This window comes from Lissotriton helveticus, chromosome 5_1 (assembly GCF_964261635.1).
Source record: "Lissotriton helveticus chromosome 5_1, aLisHel1.1, whole genome shotgun sequence".
Taxonomy (NCBI): Eukaryota; Metazoa; Chordata; class Amphibia; order Caudata; family Salamandridae; genus Lissotriton; species Lissotriton helveticus.
This window is the reverse complement of record NC_136065.1, coordinates 705,337,169-705,362,067: the sequence shown is the minus strand read 5'-3', so window position 1 is coordinate 705,362,067 and position 24,899 is coordinate 705,337,169. Positions and strand designations below refer to the sequence as shown.

The 24,899-nt window shown below is 41.4% G+C and overlaps 1 protein-coding gene across 3 annotated transcripts in view; it reads right to left on the bottom strand.

Annotated features, from left to right (window-relative positions):
• LOC144754851 (WASH complex subunit 2-like) overlaps window positions 1-24,899 on the bottom strand; it is a 770,229-nt gene that overhangs the window by 191,637 nt on the left and 553,693 nt on the right. For 2 of the 3 annotated variants that reach the window (XM_078643106.1, XM_078643107.1), the window contains exons 25-27: window positions 19,408-19,518; window positions 8,532-8,609; window positions 5,217-5,426 (exon numbers count right to left, since the gene is read on the bottom strand). In XM_078643106.1, coding sequence (XP_078499232.1) covers window positions 5,217-5,426; window positions 8,532-8,609; window positions 19,408-19,518 — 399 coding nt within the window. The remainder of the gene's footprint in view (window positions 1-5,216; window positions 5,427-8,531; window positions 8,610-19,407; window positions 19,519-24,899) is intronic. The other variant, XM_078643108.1, reaches the window with a different exon arrangement.

Genomic DNA, 24,899 nt, shown 5'->3' with positions numbered 1-24,899 from the left:
CCCGATGGGGCAAAGCCTGGACAGCCGCTAAAAGTATCTTGTAGCATCTATGCTCTATGGGTGGAGCGCTCCTAGTCACTGGTCAGGTCGACAGATGGCGATGGTATCTCATTTCAGTACTGAGTTCCATGGAATATTATCGTTGAGCCAAATTTTATGAGAAGAAAGCCGATAAATCCATCGCTGCTCTTTTTCAAACAGTCGTGCTTGTGCATTAGGGCCTGGTTGGATTTGCTCAATCACTGGACTGGAATAATAACATCTTTTGTGGTTGGCAGATCAAATTAATTTAACTGTTACAGCTCAATTTCTATGCATGGAGACCTAGGTTGCTTGGACTCAGGTGGAGACCTTCCTCTATTGCGGAGACAGAATTTCCTAAAGAAACGGTAGACACATCAGAGCGCAAATGCTCATTCTCAGGAGTTCCAGGAACCCCACTCTCTTGGCCCCAGGCCGGAGTTCTTGATATGACTTGGGTTGTTATGAGCCCCAATGTACCCCAATATAGGCATTGGTAGCTACCCATCCTTTTACCTACATTCGTCCTACCTTGCTCTGTATAACGGTTCTGGCACTGACCCTTTACCTTGTTACAGGCTGAATAAATGTCGATCAGTTTTCCCGGAAACTGGCCTCATTTAATATGCATGAGAATTCCTAGTAGTTTATTCCCCTGCCCAGAATGTAAACAACAGGATCATCTTCTGTATAACACCTCTATACAAAAGTCACTGCTAACGTCATCCTTGGACGATAGGTCCACTATAAATAATGGCAAGCCATTGCATATCTAGGAAGAAGCGCCTAGCCCCCTAATGCCTTTGGTGACTGCGCGCTTTATAAATCTTCAAATCAAATCAAACCCCTGATGGTACTTTTTGGGTATAAAAGAACCACATCTTTTCTGGGAAACCAGAGGAGAAGCTTCCACGCTGACACTAGAACCTGAGGTCCCGGCCTGCAGTAGCTCCAGCACACAGCTGTCTGACATCCCTTGCGGGGTGTCTAACTCGAGACCAAGATGGGGTCCTTTGTTCTCCCCCATCAGGTAGTGGGGTTGGCTCTTTCCTGGGGCTTTACACCCACATACATGCCAGGTACACGTAGTTACACTCAGAAAGGGTTTGCATCTGAGGAGTACGCTCTATTATTGCCATGTATCGATACACCTGCATATATTTACTGTTTTAGCACCATGGCAGAGTTCTACCTTTTATTACTCCGTTGATGCTTGTAATCTTATACATCTGTTCCTGTCTGATGATTTTCGCAGCAAAGATATTTTATACTAGAATGATGCTGGTTCAATAAATGCTTATTGTAAACGTCCCCACTGTTTATTAAGTGTATGTCTCTAAGACTAAGTGAGCACGATTTACTGAGTGAAAAGTACTGCACTGTTTCCACGATCCCTGAAGGATCAAGGGTTGAAGGGTTGTGATGTTCGATAGTTGCCAGAAACTATTCGCTCCTTGGTAAGGTTAGGGGGCTTATGTTGGCACTGTGAGCTAGCTGATCTAAAGGCTAACATATTCTTTGGGGGTGTCCAGAACCAGCCTGGACACCAATCCCTTTATCTTGTCTAAACGAACAGATCCTATGTATTATTAAGAACAACACAACACGCTCTGGTCTGTCCTGACTTTCCTCAGAAAAGCCAGTACCTCGAATCAAGGGAGGCAAAGGAGGGAACTTGTACTTGATATTAGCATCCTATTCCAGTTGGAATGCATCTCCCAGTGACTTTTCTGTAGGGAATGCTAGTGTGCAGTAGAGTGGGACTGCCTGTTTGAGAGTGGGAAACAGATCTAGAGCTAACCAGAGACTGCCTTTCTAATCCAAGATGCCTCTTGCCACCTAGGGTTGAATATGGCAATAGTGAGCCACCAGCTGATGTCTCCTTAGCTCATCTGTCTGGGATTCAGGGATCCTACTAGATGGTTGACTACCAGAAGGATGTTGTGCGGTCCAGCCACTTACATAGACCTAGGTCCTCCGGGCACAGATCTCAAGACCACACACAAACCAGCTTACTGCAGTACCACATGACTGTGAGTACCTGCACCAGCCTCCCATTGATGAATGGCAAGGTTTTCAGGGACACACGGATCATTCAAATCTTTAAACGGCTATTGTGAAGCTGGCTCTCAAGCTTAGACCAGAGGCCTCTGAACACCACCTGTTCCAAATGACCCCACCACCTCAGCAGTGATGCGTCTGTCACAACCATGAAATCACAGTGAGGAAGGGAGAGTGCACAGCTGCAGGTCAGGCTGGCGCTTGTTTGCCACCACAGAAGATCCGGAGCCAGGAAGAAAATGAAAGGCAGGGCATATGATTTGCAAGGCCCTTCTAGCTGATGTGCTGTTTCTCCAGCCGAGTAGGAAATGTCATATCCTGCCCAACATGTGCCTGTGAAGGCAAGTTAAAACAGCTTCTCAGCTGCCGCAGCCGAGTAGGAAGAGTTAAGAGGAGAACTATCCCAGTTGGTGAGAACAAACTCGGCGCTGACAATCCCCGCTCCACTGGGCCTGCTGCTGCTGCCACCGCACAGGTTGGGAAGGTTAGTGCTGTCTGTAGGATAGCTACCTTAAATAAACCATAAACCTCCAGTAATGTTGATGAAACTGTTTGGGGTGAGACAAGTCCAAATTGCTTGGATCAATCGTCCTTAAATCATTAGAGGGCCTAATCAGCATTCTCCCCAAACAATCTGGAGCAATCAACAGGCTAAAGGATCTTAGGGCCAAACTTGTCAAAGAACTTAGGGCCAGATCTAGGAAGCCTAATACCGGTCGGTAACGGCCGAAATTACAGAATTTCAGCCATTACCGACCGGTATTAGGCATTTGAGATGTAGGGCCCTAATTTAAGGATTCGGTGATTTACCGAATCGGTAATTTAAGGAATCGGTAAATTACCGAATTCTTAAATACCGATTCGGTAAATTACCGGATCCTTAATGTAGGAAGCACTCAAGTGAGGGCTTTCCACTTGTAAGGGTTCGTTATTTACCACCAACTACAAGTTGGTGGTAAATAACGAAAACCGTTAAAAAAGCAATTTTGTGCTTTTTTAACAGTGCCATGGGCAGACATACATGCCCTTAGGGCATGTATGTGTGGCACATGTGCACCCATGCACTATTCAGGGGTGCAACAGGGTGTCAATGTGACACCCTGCCACCCTTGAATGTGTTCCCCATTTTACCGAATCGGTAAGGCCCATAGGGATGAATGGGAAATACCGAATCGGTAAATACCGATTTGGTATTTACCGAATCTTACAGATTCGGTAAAAAATACAGAATGGATACCTACATCCCATTTACCGATTCTAAAATTCGGTATTTTAGAATCTGTAAATCTGGAGGCCAGATGTAGGAAGCCTAATTCTGGTCGGTATTGGCCGAAATTACCGAATTTCGTCCGTTACCGACCGGAATTAGGCTTTTCAGATGTAGGTGGCCAAATTGTAGGATTCGGTAATTTACTGAATCGGTAACTTAAGGAATCGGTAAATTACCGAATTCTTAACATACCGATTCGGTAAATTACCGAATCCTTAATGTAGAGAGCACTCAAGTGAGTAATTTTTACATTTAAGGATTCGTTATTTACCACCAACTATTAGTTGGTGGTAAATTCCGAATACCTTTCAAAAAGTAATTTTTTGCTTTTTATTCAGTGCCATGTGGCAGACATACACTATGCACTATACAGGGGTGCAACAGGGTGTCAATGTGACACCCTGCCACCCTTGTAGGTCTACCCCCTATTACCGATTCGGTATTTACCGAATCGGTAATTCTCATTCATTCCTATGGGCATCAAGGCCCATAGGAATGAATGGGGAATACCGATTCGGGAAAATTTACCGATTCATTACCTACATATCATTTACCGATTCTAAAATACCGAATCGGTAAAATTCGATATTTTAGAATCGGTAAATGATATTTACCTACATCTCGTCATATATTCTTTTAAACTCTATGTATATTTATTTACAACTCACATGTAAATGTCTGACCATGTAAATATTATTGCATGTATGCACACATTGGGGTTTGTGTGTGCATATCTAGTAAGATTTGAGAACTTATACAGAAAATATAACAAGTATAATGTGTATATGTGTGTCTGTATGTATACATTTCTCTTTATAGTTATATGTGTGGGGTTTTCTAGATTCACGTATATATATTTTTTTATTGTTTGAAACCTCTTCCTGTCCTTTCACTCACCGACGCGTCCCAAATTCTTCTGACAACTATGGACCCGCAAACATCCTTTCAAAACTCTTCCCTCCTTTACCTAATTAATCCAGCTAACAGTTCCTCAAGTCCTCCACTCCCAATAACATCTCACAGCTACCCTTTACTAATTCACCTCAATTAAACAATCCCTTTCAAAACACTACAGTAAATGCCTGATATCTCAAGAACAGTACTTCACAAACCTACCACAACTAATCCACAAGGAAAAAGGAAGCATATATTTCTAATTCTACTACTGATTTAACTCTAGCGTTAGGTTCCAGGGTAGCGTGCAATTCGCCACAAAGTGCTTCAACGCCTCGTCTGGGGTAGTAAGTGGTATATACATACAATTTACAATTACATGTCAGGAGACTTTGAATGTTAGACACCCTGTAAAGTAACCTTCTCCCCTAAACCAAACTGGCAAAACAGCGTGGGGCATTGCAATAGGACATACCTTCCAATCAGAATAGTGGGAGGCAATGGAGACTATACCCTCCTTTCTCAAATGTATTTTGGGCCTGATGGGGGCAATGTACCTCTCGGTTATAAATCTGTTCCAGGTACTACATAACATTTCTGTGAGTGCACATCCCTTACATGGCATGTCTGCATTTTTGCACACCTTAATGTCTGACACTGTTTAATTGTTTAAGTGAACTAGCGATAGAGGTTCCAATACACTGGCATATATGACACATGGGTAAAGAAAATATGTCAAAGGCGAAGGCAGGGCATTCAGTATTAGGAGACATCACTTAAAGTGATGTTGACAGTATCCCTGTCTCTCTTCCCTGACTACTATTGCACATTTTCAATTCTGGGTGTCCTTGAAATTTATTGCACAAGACAAAAAATTCACAGAAAGAAGTATAAATCAGAAATAGGGTTAAAAGAACTATTTAAAAAGTTTCATTTCTGGTATACGCAAACACAGGAATTCTCCGATTACCTTATTAGCACTGTGTAAAGTGGATATTTTTGCAGGTTGGTCAAAGCTAGATAAAACATCTTCATTGTTACTTTTAGTATATGACGTAGAAATGCTTGGGGCTTCATTATGATGAGATGAGGTGCTTAAACCAGGGAGACTGGGTGAAGTTCCAGGGACTTTGAAAACTGCACCTGGCAGCATGGTCGCAGGGTTAAATGACAAATTTGCCTGTGAAAGCAACAACAATGATATTTTTTTTAGATTATATGAGCCTTTTCCTTAGGAGGACAGAAGAACATGGTGAGTATTTGCAAGCAGCTGTGCACGAATAAATAGAAAAGCAAGAGTATAGAAAATGTGCTTTAAATCAAGAACATGCTTCAGAACCAATTTTTGACAGATGACTCGCGACAAAATCTATTTTACATTATGAAGGAGAACTAGAGTGCACCACTTTGTGAAAAGCCTCAAGAATGAGCCTTTTGACAGTTAGTAACGCTACTAAGAGCCAAGCTGTGCAGATAAAAACGAGAACTTTGAAGCTATGTTACTACAATTAAAGGTACAAACCAGAAAAAAAAACAGAAAATGCAAATATTTTCTTGGAGATATGCTTTTGCTCACTCAAAGAGCAAAAAAGGAAAACTGACACTTCAAAGCAACTTGTCAGACATCAACAAGAAAGACCACTGGCTATTAAATTAAATTAAATCCAGTCTTATAATACTAATAATAATAATACCAAGAAGGGAACATAGTAATTGGGGGAAATGACAATTTATTTGAATTAAAAGTTATGTTATTCATACATATTTTTCTTGCAGTGAGTTTTTTAATTTGAAATCATTGAGAAACCCAAATTAATTCAAACATATGCAATATGCTAAATTAGTATGTTTTTATAAGGCACACTTTCACCTCCGAAAGATCTCATCATTCTCTAGACAACAACGAGAAGAAGCTGCAGTTGTAAGTAAGACCCCCTGAAATGAAATCACATTCTTACAAACTTTCAAGTGTTTAGCTTCATGCCTCAGTGCTTCTTGAAGGGAATCACACATTTAGCTCATTAGACTTTGAAAGTTCTGCATCCCAAGCTTTTTTACACACAAATATGAACTCTTTCACAGAAATGTTGGGTATAATCAAAGATTCAGTGAAAGCAATTCTTCAAGCAGCCGCTAGAATTGGAGATGGATATAAAACGATCAAATTTTCATAGCGATTCACCTGTATCAACTGATAAAACCGAAAGATAACTAACCCCACAACATTGCATTGACTACCTAAAGGGAAATATCCCACCTTAGAAACTCTGAAAACAATTAGGATGTAAACATGGAAACAAGCTTTTTTTCTCCACCCATGGACTTGGAAAAGCCTCCCTGAAAAGATCAGATTGATTCATACTTTTCTTCCATTACGTAAAGACTTAAAGCCTCAAAAGTTCTCATCTCTTGTATCACTATGAATCTTCTCTTATGTTCTACTGCCTATTTATCTCGAGGGGGCTCTGTTTTTCTATGTACTTGTGTTTGTGCTTTTCTTCATGGCATATACTGTTGGGTTACACAAGTTAAATTTTAACAAAGTCAATATGGCCTTGGTAAACCTCTGCAGTATTCCTTTGACTAGCGGTACATCTATGAGATTGTGGAGAATCTGTAGTTATTCTTTAATATGGAAGCATTTAAAATATGACGGATGTGAAGTTCTTGAAAAGTTCTGTCTTTTAAGAGATCAATTATGCTGCTCACTAAAATTAATCTAAGAATTCAACTAGTGTGATGGTTAGTTAGCGTACACCAATACTATTTTCTAGTACGTAGTTGGCTGCAGAGTCATTGCATCAGTGACCTCCACAAAGATCTACAGAAGGTGCTTTTTGACACATTGGTAATAGCCTCCTGTTTCACTGAGTACATCAAGAAGTATGCACAGTAATTCACGTTCTGAAAGGCATGTAGATACAGATTAAAACAGACTCCTCAAAACATATGACATCTACAGAATAACACTGTATTGAGTTTAAATAAATCTAATTAGCTTTCAATGATTTTGGAGAAGGGGTTTTACTTTTTCATAATGAATTACAATGTGTAGAGGTGAGAAAAATAGCGTTCCCTTTGCTGTGTGCTTACAGTAGCCCACTCAGAAAACAGGTAAAAACTGCAGCTTTTACTGGTCAGAACTGTACCATTTACAACATACCGCTAGCTCAGCAACCTAGTATAAAAAAGATACAAGTCTCCTTATAATCCTTATGACCAATAGGTCTCTGGATGGCTGTAAAAAACATCATCGTGATTCTGTCCTACCGAGAAAGACCTGGAAATAAGTACACTGTAAGAATCAAGAAAGGACAAGGGTAAATTACTATCAAGTTGGTGTTTGGGAGGGCTGGATTAAAACATAAACTTAACACTGGAACCACGCTGGCTGTCAAGATTTGGGAGAAAAAAGAAGGTGCATGAATTGAAGCATATGTACCAAAGCTTTTCAAATGGTATTTATGTTTTATGGGGATTCGAAGTCTCTTTTTCTCACATAGGAGAGATAGAGCAGTCTCCTCAACAGCAGATTGTTAGACTAGAACTGACCGGAAATGTCATCCTATAAAAAGAGTGTTAATGTAATCATTAATAGAACATTCCTACTTTTGTGAGCTATACAGGAATTTAAAATGATGTTTGGCGCACTGTAGGAAGTCCTTACAGATGAATCTCAAGGATGGAAGGAGTCCATCAGGCAACCACCTAAATCTGGTGTCAGACCTAGCAGGTGCCAGGTTGGTTCCAAGCAGTAAGAAACAGATTCATGCTAGATCCATGATCGCCCTTTGATAATTATCTCTTATAGATCATGAGGTCAAGAAATTAGGCATTCGAAGCATTACAACAACCATGTGCGTACTGAACGTAGGGTTTGGGTTGAAGCTGAGACAGAGTAATAATTGGAGAAAAATACCAGACAAAAAAAGTTTAAGGAGTTAAATGTAAGACGAGTATCTGAGCTAAAGATTTGTGTGGGGGATTTCAGTTTTTACCAATGGTCTGGGATTTTATATATATATAATATTTATCATGTAAATTTCCACATTAGCTGCTTTTCAACTAACTGATAAGGACAGTCTTTAAAATAAAAGAACCATATAGGAAAATATTACAAATAGCTGAATATTAGGATTAATTGGCAAGCGTTAACTTGATAGAAGTTTCACAGTTTTAAATACAATCTAAAAAAAACACAAATAATAGGTAAAAAAGAGCACAAACATGTAATAAGATTAAAGATGCAAGGGAAGGAAGAAAAGAGGTCCAATAAAATAATTACTTGTAATTTTCCAATCCGAGAAGCAGGCTCTTTTGTTTTTTTTGGGACTGGAACTGTAGATTTTTCTTCAAAATGATCCTGGGTTAAAACAGATAAGCTGGAAACATTAACTGGGTGCATTATGTCAATAAAAATCAAATAATGTTCATTTGTATTTATTCCTTCAGCTGGCTGACTAAGTTGTTTTAAATTGGTAAATGTTACTTACCAGTAATGTAGTGCTCGTTATGGAGGCTAAATTCCCAAATTAAATATTCTGCTTGCTCTCCAAGGTTTGATTTTGTCCAAACCACATCAACAACACATTCTACACCACTGCCCATTCATGTGTAAAGGTGCAGGCCAAAGCATACAGTTTGACCTTCATAGGCACAAAGAAAAAGAATTTACCTTTGCTTGTTCGTGCCATTTCTTCCCACTTAAATTGCATTGTATGTGCTTCATGAACATTACCCCAGAGCTTTATCGGCTGTATAGTGAGGAAAGGTTGAAGAAGGACAAAGTCCTTTATCATTTATTCTTTATCGATGCCATTCATTAGTTCCGAAAATATATTTTATGAACATATTATGATTCTGAAGGATGCAAAAATCTCTATTTGTTATCTATGTTATCTTGTCCAATAAGTTTATTATCACCATAACATATTCTACATATATTGGCAGTTAAACTGGAGATCTATTCTGTTCCTGCTTCCATAAACAACTGTTATATATTGTGTAACATCACCATTAATCTATTCGGGGTATCAGAGAAAGAGATACCAAGGGCATTACTTAAAACTATCATTAAGTTGAAAGCCAAATAGTGAGGCCTATATAATGCTAGCAGAGGATTTTAATGTGAACCTGTTTGGGTGTAATGGTAACAAGAATTGGCTCTTTCATGATAATTTCTTCCTGTATGCAGGCAACCTAATCAAAAGGGAGACAAACTGGGGAAAGAATTAGTGATAGTCCTCCATAGCTTGGGTCTTTGCTCACTGAAAGGGTATTAATGTTAGGCCATCCTGCACGCTAGACTGAACCTCAACCTGCCCGAGCATGTCCAAATGTCCATTTATTTCTTCAGGCATTACACTGGCATTCAGTTGCAAAGACAATCCCATTCGAACACTTTGCCTTAGAAAGCGTTAAATGGTAATGTTCACAAATGCTTTCGGGACAAGATTATGCCTTACTGTTGTACTGCAATTGATCTAGTGGCCATGCTTTTTCCTAACTTGCATTAAAAAATGTAACAAACTCCCACTGCATATTCATCTTCAAATAAATCCTAAACAGTTTGTGAAAAAGCCAGAAAACGTGACTTTTCTCTACCCTTTAAACTCTTGTCTCTGGTTGAAAAATCTCAAGGAAATCCAGCAACAGGACACCCTTGTCTGGGCAACATAGCAATCTACAAATCACTTAACATAACATAATAAATACTTACTCGTCCGTCCATAGACAATCAGTGCTAGATTACACTTTTGTGTCTGCAGAAACTTTTAAACGTATATTGCACTTTGAAATGCTACCCAGAAAGGGAATGATCATTCCCTTCAGCTTGTGACAATCTTAGGTGAACACTCTTGGAATGAGCTAACAAATTGTGTTGCAAGCTCCACTGTATGTGAGAAATTAAAGCAAATAGACCCGTCTGAGAAGAACGACTGTCTGTGTATTTAGATGGCAATAATGCTCTTTCTGGAGGATACTTTAACAGCAGATTCCTCCCTTTCAGAATATCCCTGAGCATCAGATGGGCTCAAGAAACGTGTCACACAATAGTGCCCGGCCCACCAGTAGATGACAGCGTGCAGCTCATCGCAGACTTCGTTCCAGCAGGAAATGGCGACCGGAGTCACATATAAGCTCCACGCCTGCACACTGACATCAGTTTTTTCTTTGACTATGTCCATGGCCTTGGATGCTGAGCCCCAAAAAACAGTAATAGTACCAGTGTGAAATTCTACTTGGGACCTCTGTGGATGGAAAAAGAGACCTTGCCAGAGAACAAGGAGGAGGAAGGAGAGTGAGGAATCTGCAGTTAAGTAGATTATCATTGTTGGGTAGCCCATTGTCGTTTTCTCTATGTTAGCCTAATTGTGCATGTTGTAGGCCGCTTTTAATATGTACACTAAATATCACGCTTGCTTTTGTGCCACATTGTATTTTCACACAGAACCAGCACGTTTTTGTATTTTATCCTTTTCCTGGGATTTAGTCTGAACAGCCTATGCAAGGTCAAACAACATTGTCCCTTCTTATTTGCTCTGGTCAGACACTTGCCCCTAGACAAAATAAAAGAATGAAGCTGCTGTTTTGAATACACATATCTTAGTAAGTAAGTACATTTATTATGTATAGTTAATTAAAACCAGTACATTCGTTACATTTAAAACAATTTCTTAAAATATGATGACAATATGGTCTGTGTAATCGTCTTTGTAAAAAAGGCATGCAATGAGAAACCGAGGGTGATTGTCGGACAGTATTTCCTGAGGCAGGGCAGGCTAGTCTTTTGTGGCCCAGAGTTCGTCCTTTAGGTCCCAGAGCCAGAAGTTGCTGCCAGTTGTAGATTTTGCAGACTTTGCTCTATCGTGGTCAGAAATTTGACATATCTGCAGTTCAATTTTGTATTTGCAGGGTTTAAGCATGCAAGCACAGCCTGCCTTCGCGTGCTGGTCCCTATCTGCTTTAACTGGACCCTTAATAGCAATCGACGGACTTGTCGGAACTCTTCGCAGAGGCAAGTCATATGTAATATGTCTCCGGTTGCTGATTTGCAGTGCGGACAAACTTCATGGCCGTTGCTCCTGAGCCATGGTGGTTGGTGCTCTCTGCTGGGCAGGATCCCTAGTCTATATTTCAAAAACTTCAGTTTTGTTATTTTTGTGTAGCCCTGGCTGAAGTAAGGTTGTGGTGTCAAGGATTTGTACGTGTTTAATGTCATCCACGTATGGTTTCTTTTTGCAAAAGCGGCCTTGTCCTCTATTAGGGATATAGTTTTTACATTTTTCCAAACCACTTTTTTGAAAGGGTTATGCCCCAGTTGCATGTCCCAGAGTGCACATATCTTGACATATAACTGAGGACAATGGTTCTGAAAAAACAGACACACAGAGCGAAGGTTCTGAGACAAGAGTGTTGAATCAGCTGAGATGTAGAACATCCACCTATGTATGCTAAGGTACGGGCTCCGCCACTAAACCCAGAGATCTGTAAATTATAAACTCTTAGCTTCAGTGGTATGGGAGTGTTTAGGCAGATCTGTCAGATAACATGACAGGGCTTTTTATTGTATAAGGTTTACTAACCATGCTGAAGACATTATTGACATGTATACGTTTTCTAATTGTGGCACATTTATTGCATCTTAGATCATGATAGTTTAAATAAACATTTTAACTTCCTTCGTGCCTCTTCTTTATCATATTGTTGACAAGTATGAGTGAGAGAGCGTTACGGTGTCTCTTGTTACTGCAACCCCTGAGAGGGTAGAGAGTGTTATGTTCTGGGGTACAAAGTCACATGTCTCTCTGGAAAGGTTAGGAGGGCAAGTAAGGCACTATACCAAGTGCGACTCAGACTCATAGATACTTATGTGGTATGGTAACTCAGTCCCCTACATACTGAAGTTCTATGGTTCCACGCATAGTTCTAGTCCAGAGCAGAATGCCGGCAACATGGCTCCTCCAACGGTTGGTAAGGTACTTATTTTCGGGAACCCCGAGTAGTGCTTGTGCTTGTCCACAATACTTGCGCACCTTTTACAGGAGACTTCTGTGGTGTTGGGGAATCATCCTCCACAGTATTTAGGAATCACCTAGCTCGGTTAGTTTTTTAAGCTTGAATATCAAAAGATTGAAACGCAGTTTGTGTTAAACTTTGAATCCCCCCTTGTTTTCTCATGGTGCAAAACTGTTAATTTTGCTGTCAACAGCTGACCGGTAGTCCTTGCATATTTGCAGATTTGGCTGCCTCATCAGACAGAGAATTCCCAACAGAGTGTGTTTCCAAATGCTGGATCAATGGCCACTACCTCCCAGAATGTTCTGCTATGGAACTTGTCAACGGGGTGTTGGCTACTCATTCTTCTTCGCATAAACTGAAAAGAGACTTGTCCCTTGTCAACATTTCAGCCGCTCCAGTGACTGATGGAATTGTTTGGGATAAAGTTCCTTTCTATATATTCAGCCATATGGACATCGTGCAGATTCCACATTGGTTCAACTTTTTTATAGTGATGTAATAAATAGTACATGGGTTCCATTCAGATGATTGGGATGTTGAAACCGTAAATTCTCTGCTTTCAGAGCTGGAATATTATACAGTCTTTAAATCGGAGGACTAATACCTCAATTCTGCTAACTATGCTGATATGTTATGTTATCACCATTATGGCCATCATTTTCTAAGCAGAGCCAGAGGTCAGCGTCCACATTTTAATGATACACAATGGGAAAATTGTCTGACTCCCCCACAAGGGAGGTCTAAAACGCATAGACAAATTCAAGTATTTCACAAGCTATGACACTTTAGACCCCGTCATATTATTTCAAATTAGTCCCTACCCCATCCAAAAAATAAATGCTTGCACAGATCCAAATAATATATACATTTTTGTTTGTTAACCAATTAGCCCTTAAAGGCTATGATTACTTGAAATACACAAATGATCTACCTGAATGACACCGTCCAGTAGACTACATGTCTGATATTGGCAAAAATTAAAGAAATTAATGCCCCAACAATACTCTCCATTGCCCATTTTGATAATTGGCAAAGTTTTACACATTATACCGAAGAACAACTCAATAGCATGGTGCAGAATGGTACATTTAATTCTACACTTTCAGGTCCTATTGGGTGGTTATTGTGGTAGGAGACACTAATGGTTGTCATGCTCGTTTCCACACCTGGGTTCAAATCAAGCAGACCTGGTTTCCAATATTTTTACTTACAACATCTTGTATTGTTACCACCTATTCAGTGGGAAAATTATGTCAACAATGGTTGGAATAATCCCCACTATCTGTAGTAAAACAACATCTTTCTCTCCTGTCCGAAGACATGGATTTGTCAGACTTTCTTTTGGGTCCCAAATCTCCACGTTACAAAAGATTTATTTATGCTACTTATAATGAAATTTGGAAACTGCCCCAAATTGAAGCTGCTGCACGTTTAAGACAAATTGGACAAGATAATTTGGATAAAGTGCTTGCTGTTGTTGATAATAGTATTAATAATCTGTCTTCTCGTATTAATAATTTAAATAACATTGCATTGTCTGTTATTGATATTATGCAAAGGGACATGTCAACAATGTATTATGGGTAAAGTCAGCTTAGATCTATTACACAGTTTAGAAGGACGCTTCAAACCGTTAAAAATGGGTTCCTACCAAGGCGCTATTTGGATTGCAGTAATTTGTTCTTGCCCTTTAATTTAACACACAACCAACAACTAATCGCAATGAAAGACGCCACCTACACATTGCTACATTTAGAGAAGTTTGAACACCTTCTATTCACTATATCTGAAACACCTTCAGCTGTGTGGTTATTAATGCACTTCATGAAACATTTTCCTGCTGGTCGATATAGACCCCTCGGAGGCAGTTTCATTCATGAGTTATGGTCACTTCTCCTCTCCTACCGTTGAGAACGTGCCAATAAGGACGTTTTCTTTACTGGAGAGGAATGCGACTCTTCTGTCGGACATTCACTCGTTTGCAGACATGTTAAGAACCACAGTGCACGTAATGCTTAAGCCCCGAATTTGGCATGTTATTTAAAAAGAATACCGGTTCCCGCAATTCTTCCGCTTATTACGGTCCTTTCAAATTGGAGTTATTTAATGCTTAGTGATCAAGACCTTTGCAGAATGTGAGCTGGAGTCCCCCATCTTGTCAGTTTTCCAGCTCTTTACTTGTTGCAACAAGGTCCTGTTCACATGGGATCATAGAAAGCTTGTTGTGTCCTTCCATTTTAACTTTGAAGACAGATTTAACAAGCTAAACAGACTTAAAGCATTATTGTTTCAAAATTAAGTAACTCTCACATCTGCTCGCGAAACCTTCGAATTGCAGGTGGCTAGAACTTCTAGTGAAATACACTCATTGCTAAATACAAACCTTCCCCTGCATTGCGATGAATTAGTGCATCAAATTTTTAATGCCTCTAACACAGCTGTTCTCACACACTTTTTTCAAGGTGTTGGTTGTGGCCTCGTCAGTTCGTTCCAAACTGTCTTTGGAATAATATCAGCTTTTATTCATTAATTTATTTCTAGTGTGTTTGGAGGAATTATGCTGCTGTTATTCCTCATTTTCAGCATTCTCATCCTTTTTCAGCTTCTCGGTAATGGGTGTTCCCTGGAACTACAACTGTTCCAACACTATCACATGCTTCAGTATTTTGGAATATTTGTACTGCAAGAACTGGATCTTGATTGGTCCTTAACATTCCGGCCTGCCTGGTTTACTACCATACAAACAGTGTTCCACTGGCTCTGGAACCTCCTTGAATGGGCACTGGATATTTGCCCGGCTTTGCATCCGCCCCCTGCCATGGACATTGAACTGCTAATGAGTCCCTTAGTGACACTTTTCAGGACTTTCCCATAGATTTGCGACTTCTCCACAATGCCAAGATTAAGCCACTCACTTTTTAGGAAATATGTGCATCTGCAAATGGATCACAGAATACGGGCTCTACTAACACAGATGCAGGTTACCCTGTGACTATCTCAGCAAGACCGAGGATCGAGTCAATGGATTCCTCCAAAGCATCATCATTATTATTTTTCTAAATTGACAATTATGTTTTTAGCTTTCCCAATATAATTTTATAAATTATGCTTTCAGTTTCTTTATCTCTTGAATACACTTATATTTTTTGTGATTTACTGTGCTATTATCCTGACCAAAGGGAGGGTGTTGTGTTTCTTGTACAACCCGTTGTCGTCTTCCCTATGTTAGCCTAATTGTGCATGTTTTATGCCGCTCTTATTTTTACACGTTACTAAATATCATTTTTGCCTTTGTGCCACATTGTATTTTGACACAGAACCAGCACATCTTTTCGTATTTTATTCTTTCCCTGAGATTCAGTCTGAACAGACTAGTAAAGGTAAAATATTGCCCCTAGTTATTCTCTCCGGTCAGTTACTAGCACTTAGACATATTAAAGGGATGCAGCTGCTGTTTTGAATACATATATCTTGTCATATAACTGAGGACAAGGGATCTGAAAAAACAAACACACAGAGCGAAGGTCATGAGACAAGAGTGCTATGTTCGCTGATATATAACATCCATCTATGTATGCTAAGGTATGGGATCCACCACTAAACCCAGAGACCTATAATTTATAACCACTTAGCTTCAGTAGTACGGGAGGGTTTAGGCAGATATGTCAGATAACATGACAGGGCTTTTTATTGTAAATGGTTTATTAACCATGCTGATGACATTATTGACATGAATTTGTTTTCTAATTCTTTGCCCCAGAAAACCCCAAAAAAGGTGAATGCCCACCCAATGATCTCTGGCATGATCAATGTAAAAGCTTAGGGCTCTTTTGGGGCCAAGCCCATGGAGTTTCTCCACCTTCGAAGGGTGAGGCGGAGTAAATAAAGTTGGGAGGGCAATGGATTGCCAAAATGAAATAGGAGTCATGACTTTTGGTTGCCTTGATCTTCAAAGTCAGAAGACACAATGAGCAGCTACTTCTCGGCTCCAAGGAAGCACACATGAGCAAAGTCAGGACTATGAGGAGATCCCACTGTGGCATCACAGAATGTGTAGGAGTAAAAGCGTGCAAAACATTTCAGAAACCACATCACAACATGGGATTTACACAAGAACGACTGGCTAGGCAAACACAAAAAGGCTGAAAGGAATGACAAATAACCTTTTACGGTGCCCATAGCAAGTCCTTGCTGGGCCAAAAACAAAACAAACACTAACACATTTGACAGTATGGATCGTAAAGGGTCTGTGTTTTAAAACCACACCACAAATGTATTCCAGACCTGGGCGTAAATGTACTTAGTAGAAAGGTGTTCTGCAGCAAGAAAAACAACCGCAACCCCAGGAGGGAAATCGAACACAGTCAACTGTGGCCATTCAGTCTCATGAAGGTGCAAACTGCGCAGGGCTGGGTGAAAGAATCTGCCATGCTGCTGTGACAGAAAATCCTCCCGAAGAGGCAGCTCAATCAGAGTTGAGATGTTCATTCCCAGAAGTTCAGAGTACCACATTCTCTTGACCAAATCCTGAGGCACTATAATGATTTGGGCCCGAATATTCTAATCCTTTTCAGAACTCGGGCAGGAGAGGTAGAGAAAGAAGACTTATAGGAGTCCTTTGCTCAACTATATGCGGAATACGTTACAGAGAGAGAGCCGTCTTAGGAATTCAAACACAGAAGTGCTGACATTGCGTGTTCTTGGCAGTCGCAAAAAGTTCAAGCCATGGCTCTCTCCACTGATGGAAGACGTGCTGTGCCACCTCTGTGTGTCACTACCATTTGTGATCCACAAGGCATCGCCGGCTGAGTTTGTCTAACCTGGCATTTAAAGATTCCACCAGGTGCTGCATGACGAGGGTAATGTCCTGACAATTCAGCTAGTTTCAGAAGCAAATGGCCTCTCGGCACAGGACACCTCACCACCCTGATTGTTACAATACCAAATGGTGGTGATGTTATCCATGAGGACACGAAATAGCCTCCACCCGATAGACGAAAGGAAGCTTTCAATGCCAGTCGAATGGCCCACAACTCCAACAGCCTGGTGTTCACGGGAGACCAGAGTCCTGTTATTGCCACATTTCCCAGATGATCTTCCTAAGCCATCAGTGATGTATCTGCCAATATCATTTGCTCTGGGTGGGGTAGGGAGAGGCATCTTCCAATGGTCTAACTGTGGTTCAGCAGTATCTTTTAGCAGATTCTTTCCAGCCTCTTCCAAAATCTGGATAGCATCTGACAGGTTTGCTTGATGCTGTACACGATGAGACGAGATGCCCCTAGAGAGCCCGCATATGGCATTTGGCAGGATTAACAAGCAAGATGAATGAAGCCAATAGGATAAAAAACCTCAGAGCTACCCTCACAGAGAGAGAAACTAAAACATCAGAATCATAGCCCCAGTGTCCTGGACTCACAGATCTGGACGCAAGGCCCGATAAGGCACTGTGACAAGGGTGGCTCAATTGAAAGGGAGCCTCTGTGAAGGAGTAAGGTCTGACTTTGACATCCCAAAGGTGTCAGAAGGGTCTCTGCCATCGGGTTGTGGTCCACAACTGACAATTTCGAGCTTGCCTTTAATAGCTAGTCGTTGACATAGTGGAAGACTAGTATTCCTGGTCTCCATATATACACTGCAAACAACTTAAAAATCTTTTATTCTAAGTCATGCAAGGTAGCAGAGCAAAGCTTGGTACCAGTGCTGGGAGGCCCGCTGGGTAGCCATGTGCTTTATACCTCTCAGTGAATATAATAGAACCACTGCCATCACTTTCAAAAACACCCTAGGGACACTGATGCGGTCGAAGGGAGCACAGCAAACTAACAATGCTCTTGCCCCACCTTGAACCTCAAGTAGCGCCTTTCAGGCTGAAAATCAGGAACACTGAAATAGGAGTCCTGAAATAGGAGACCATACAGTCTACTGGATCCAGGGCAGCTAGAACTTGGGCCAGTGTGAGTATGGTGAATTGTCCTTCTGCTTCAAGAAACCGAGAAGTGAGATCTAAAATAGGACAAAGGCCTATGCCCTTTTTTGGCACAAGGAAATGGTGGAAGTAACACCCAATTTCTATTTCAGAGGCTGGGACTCTCTCTTTACCTCCTTCCTTTTGCCAAAAGAGCCTATATGTCCTGTGCCAAAATGGACAAGTGCTTCTTCAAAAGCTGCTCTGATGCTGGCGGACGAGGTGGCAGGCCGGAAAGGAATAGCAGAGTGTAGCCCTATTGAACTATCTGCAGGACCCACCTATCGGATGTTATGATATGCAACAAGCTATTTATTAATCAGGCAGAAAGTGTTTTGCTTTCAGTTTACGATTTAGAAAGTTCATTGAATAGAAGGGCTGTCAAATCGATTTCTCTTTTAAGCCTGCAACCACATTAATCCTTTAAGCAAACATCCAGGTGTTATTTCAGCAGGATAGCATCACGAGAAATAATGTTCCCATTACACTTTTGAAATTCCAACATGTACCATTGTAAGCCATACATTTTTAAAGGAAGACCAGTATATTTGATAACTGAATTATTCTGCTCAGCAAATCAATTCTAGCAAATAGGGAAGAATTGTTTTCCACTCTGGTCCTGAAATGCTTGTGTCCAACTGCTGTTCTGAAAGAGGGATCCCTCTGGAATTGATCTAGAAATGTAAACAAATAAGGAACCTGTACTGGTATTAAGTTTGATGCCAGGCAACTGCGGTTTTTAGAGGTGAAAGGGCAATAATGATTTCAGGAATGATAGCTTGCTTAGCACGTCATATATTCAAAAACCTGAAAAGCTTTAGATTAAGTATGGATAAGGTAACCAGCCTAATGAATCTAAAAGTTGCTTGAATGCAGATATCACAATTCCAATAGGTACAATAACCATGGATCATCAGGAACGTAACCCAAAGTCAGCAAGAATCAGGGCTCCTACCTAGGCACTGGATCTAAGAGATATAGCGCTTTAGAATAACATTTTTTTTAACTGTCTCAAGTATCACCCAGGAATAAGCTCTATAACAAACCAATGCAAGACGAAAAAACAATGACAACCAAAAGGTTATGGAAACATTTTTTACTTTTCTGCATTTCTGTGAGATTGCTTTCCAAAAATAAAATAAATGTTGATTTTTTCATAGTTTTTACAAACCTCAACTGACTCGGAAACAGCCACTTCTTGTTTCTTTCTGGGATTCTTACTGACTGCTTTTATTGTTTCAGAGATGTCTTTCTTGACTACTAGTTTCTTTTCTGGTATTATCTAGAACACATAAAGGATGAAATTACTCATTATATTGCATTTATTAGGACACTTTAAAAATTAAAGTTGCAATAAAGAAGGAGGACAACCTATATGTACATATGAGGCATTTGTGCCTTTAATTAGATGCAGGATTCATACAAGTTCACTTATCTGATGCCAACACTGGGTCACTCATAATTAGCTAAGATGGCGAAGGAAATGCCAATGCCAATCCGGCAGACTTGTGGTGAGGGCCTAACTTCTTTGATTTACCTCAGCATCACATGTTGACTTGCAGGGAAGTCTCAAATTGAGTGAAACACAAACGTGATTTTCCAATGTGTTTTTTTGTTTGCTGATTTTTTATTTGATTTAAAACATTACAAGGCTTCAAATTCTGCACCCTATTAGTGAAGCAGAAAGGTAGCTTCCGCACCAATATTAGGGTAAAAACACAAAATAATGGGTTCCAAAGTTGACACTTATATTCATAAACTATTCTGTATACTATTCTATATAGAATGTGTTTACTCATTGCTATATAGAATGTGTTTACTTAAAATAATGGGTTCCAAAATTGACACCTATATTCATATACTATTCTGTATACTATTCTATATAGAATGTGTTAACTGTTATTTTCATTATCAACTATAGTGGGTCATCATTTAGTTTGGCAGAGTGGAAGCTATTCCATAAACTGGAAGGGCAGAACTCATGGTCCTCCTGCCCCAGCATCACAGGAACACCTTTTCAAAATAACAGTAACCCTACCCAGTTCAGGCTGGGGCTACCACCACATATTTTTCCATCTCAGGACTGACATTCAAAGCATGGAAGTCCATGGAAAGAAAATGTAAAAATGTCCCTATCAAAGGAAAAAACAATCCCTAAAATCCTGAATATTGTTTTTGCTTTTCAGTAATAAATCCCCACTTTTGGGTTTGTTTTGGAAAACGAGAATGCTGAGTGGATCGAAAAACACAGTGGCTTGCTTAGCATTCAACTGGGATGAAAGTGAAGTCGCCTCACTGGAGGATGCAGTTTCAATAGAGTGATCCATGTAGATGGGGATGGGAGCTGTGGACATCGTAGAAAACCCTGTACTGGAGGACGGAGGCATAACTTATGAACACTCGGCAGGCTGGTGAATCACTTGCCAAATAATGACAGAGCCCCTTTGTGTTGATTGTAGGGCCCTCAATATACGTTTGCAGAGAGACTAGATCTGAATTTTCCCTCAGAAAAAAAACTGATAATGCAAGGGTCAATACTTCCTTTGGGCAACATTCGAAAGGATTACAATTTTTCACCCTCACATGAAGATTGACCACAAGATTTATTGTTTGAGCACCCATTGCCCTATGTTTTTCATACAATCAGTGCCTTATTCTTATCTGCGCCTTCCGGCAGGTTTTACCTTCCAAAATGTGTGCAAGGAGAAAATAAAAAGGTTTATGGTTAAATGTACAACTTGCATGCCGGTAACCTTTTAGTAGCCAAATCATGGATTATTGACTGCTCAAAATGAGGCTATGATGTACTGAAACGTTTTACACATTGGGGCATGGGCTGGTGGAAGAATTAAATATTTGAACGCCTTGGTTATTTACCATGGCCTCTGCTGTCATCTGCTGAAGTGAAAACCCTGCGACCAGGAAAAGGCCAGTGGATGAACGGTGCAGATATCAGAGTCAAGGGTCAACCAAATGAGAATAGAGATGCTGGTGCTCAGGTGAAAAAGGAGAGGAGAGTAGCCTGTCCACAAGAGAGGACCAAGCACACCACATAGGCATTATCTTGGCTAGCTGGTGGGTAGCAGTGAAATGAAGGGAAATTCTGCCTAAATATGATAAATCTATAGGCTCTAATAGAGTCCCATATTTGTACAGTTAGTCACAAGGCCACTAGGCCAGCCATATTCATAACATCAAGGGAAACATGATTAGAAAAGGAGTTTTATGTTTATTTAGTTTTTCACAAGTATCAATTCGGACACCACTTTGGAGAGTTTTTACATTTACATTTACATATTAAATAATCAGCTCATTCAACCCAAGTGCCACATATCCCTTCAGTCAATCATATCAAGCCACACATACTCACACACTCATCAATCATCCTTCTCACACCACAGCCAAATTGCCAGTTGTTGTAGATGAATCCGGTCCCGTAGGGTCTCAAAAGGAATAGAGACTAGATGGAGAAATGGTGGGACGATCTTCAAGCGCCAATGCGCGTTTCGGTGTTCGGCCTGGACTTGGGCCACACTTTCATCAGGGCACAAAGTGGGAGGGAGGGGGACAACAGCACAAACCTAGAAATCCAGACCAATAACTTCTGGAGGGGATTGTTGCAGAGTTAATCAGAGTGGGGAGTCGATTCAATCAAAGGAGCGCCAAACTCTGATGAGAGAAACAGAAGAATTCATGTTCAACAGAGGGTGAAATATAGAGCTGTGATGAAGATCACAGGGGACAAAGTAGAAAAGGCCACAGCTGAAGTCTGAACAAGCGATGGGGAATCATAGATTATCAGTGGTTTGGTCCTATGCATGGCAGCAACACAGGGTTCTGAGGGGTGGGGATGTGGACTAGGAATAGAGAAGCAGCACTTTTAACACCTCAGAGGAACTTTAATATGGACAGGGATCATCAGGGGATGCCTACATGCCAGAGGGCCTTCACAACATATGGGATGAGCACGCCCCTACTCCTAAGAGGAAGGCTGCAGTGTCTAGAATGACCATAAGGCATGTTAGTGTGGAGTCTGGAAGCATGAATTAGCACATAGGGTCAATATGCCTGCTGTAAAGAACAGATGTGCATTTTATGAGGATAGTTGAGTGGATTAGTAAAGCCAGCCTTTATAAGTGTTGTAAAACAAATTAAATGTATGTGAGAGAGGGGCTATGGGGAGATATGGGGCACTTTTGCCAGGTGGTAGTGAGGAAATCAGGAGAGGAGGCCATGGGGTGGTGCCAAAATAGATTTTCGCACCGGGCGCCACCAGTGCTAAAGCCGGGCCAGTACCCTATACTTGGCAAGCAAGCGGCAGTGGAGTGTACTCTTTAATCATGGTGCTGTTCCTACCTTACAGGCTCGGAGGCCTGCAGTATCTCAAAAGGTGGGTCCACTAGAACACATAGCTCACTTTGGGCCAATAAGTATTTTGAATAAAACATGGAAGTAGGTGCCTAAAAGCGTGCAATGACTTCCTCCTGGGATGAGGAGGGCTTTAGAGCTAAGTAATCAATAAGCAAAGAAACAGCTGTATAGCATTTGTCGCACATTAATAAGGGTGAAAGCTATCTCACATTGGAAAGTGGCTGCGAGGGAAACAGTGGTGTAGCTGATGAAGGTGGACACTCTGCTTCTCAAACTTAGAACTACAATCATGAGTGCTTCTGGTGTGAATAGGGTGATCTTTTTAGGTTTGAGAAATGAGATTGTGAAGACTGAAAATCTCACCTGAAGCACATAGTGTAGAGGCAAAATGGCGGCGGCTGCCAGCCGAGTGAGCACTCGTAACCTATCTCTCCTCACCCCGTAAGAAGAGCACTGTACTGTCTTAATGCGGAAAAAAAACATATAATGTGAAATGCTCTGGGATATACTTACGATACACTGCTCAGTGACGTGTGGCTCCCGATCCTCGGACCTGTGCTCCTGTTTGTTCTGGCGTCAGCCTCGAGGTGCTTTTCGGTGTTTAGCTCGGGACTGGCGTGAAGCGGCTCTGGGAAGGATGCCGCCAAAGAATGTTAGAGGTGGAAAGAAGCGCGGTACAGTGGACACTACCGCTGTGAACAAACCCCTGGAAACCACTCAGGGAAAACAACGAGGTGGTGCGGTTATGGATAATGGCAGCCCTGCAAGCTCCATGGGCCCAGGGAAAAGAGCTATCTCAGCAATTCTTTTGACGGCCAGAAAGGGCAAGAACCTGGGCCAAGATGGGGATTATATGGAGAAGGCAGCACTTTCTGCAGGTCACAATAAGGTGAGCCGAGAGAATGCAGGTGTCCTGGGACAGAGTGTGATGACTGCAATGAATTCAGGGGGGCAGGATAATTCTGTGGGCAACACCCCGTTGATTACTCCAGGGACTGTTAGGCTGAAGGGTCTAGAATTACAGACTCTGACACATGATACAATGACTACCCCAGGGGCGGCGTCCTTAGACCTTGACTTTAATAAGCAAGATTCAGAGGCTTTAATAGCGCATGGTGGCAAGGAGCACATAACAGATGGAAATGATGTTATAGAGCCGCCGGAGAAGGATATAGGAGATCATTTTTTTTCTCTCTCTGATCATTCGAACTCATCAGGGGATGAGTCGCTGCAGATATCTGATGGCCCCTCCAGTTCTCCAAACGGGTGGTGGAGTGAAACCAGCAGTATACATCAGGAAGAGGAGACCCCAGGAAAGCATACCAGGGTATCTGGCCCCGGGACAGTATGGAAACAAATTACAGTCCAACCCGTTTATACCCGGAGCACCTGTGGATCCTGATATATCTACGGGGCAAGAGTAGTTGAACATCAATAATCCGAGTGCAGGTACAGCAGTCGGTGGGGCACAGAGTAAAGAGCAGTGCAACCCGTCAGAATGTTCAGGCGATATCGCTCTGGGGGTTATATACTCGACAATGATGTCGCATAGAGATGAGAGTCGGGCAGAAAGCCGAAAAACCCAAGGTGCCTGTCAAAACGTACAAAATTCACTCCGGAGAGTAACCAAGTCATGTTCGGAGTTCGCAGAAAGAATTTCTGAAGCAGAGAACAGGATCTCCACACTCGAAGACGAGATGACTGTACAGAAAGAAGCCACGGACGCACTGATGACGCAGAAGAGTGACATTGCTTGGAAGCTCGAGGATATGGAAAATCGCCTCCGCCGCAACAATTTAAGAATCCTTGGTGTGCCTGAAAGTGTTGAAGGCTCGGACCCCCAGAAGTTTGTAGTGGAACTTTTTATGGAAGCCCTTCTGGAACTTTCACACTGCTCATAGGATGAAGAGATACAACGCGCCCACCAGTTCCCCTTTCGGCAAAGTAATAACTCGGGACCAAACCATAGACCTAGAGCTATATTGATCTGTCTTTCTAATTTTCTATCTAGACAAGCCCTGTACGACTTGACCAGGCCAGATAGACAGAGAAAGGGGGCAGGATTTGAGTTTTTTGTTCGCCCTGATTACTGTCATGCCACTGTGGAAAAAAGGTGGCAGCTCAGGCAGTTAATTCATCCTTTTCAGGGTAAAGGCACTCGGGGGGGGGGAGGGAGGTGTGGGGGGGCTTCTGGGAGGAGGGAGGCTGCCACAGGGGAGGGTGAAAATTGCCAATAATTGTTGTTAAGCTAACAAGAGGAAAGGATGGGATTATGTGGGAGAGAGGGAGCGT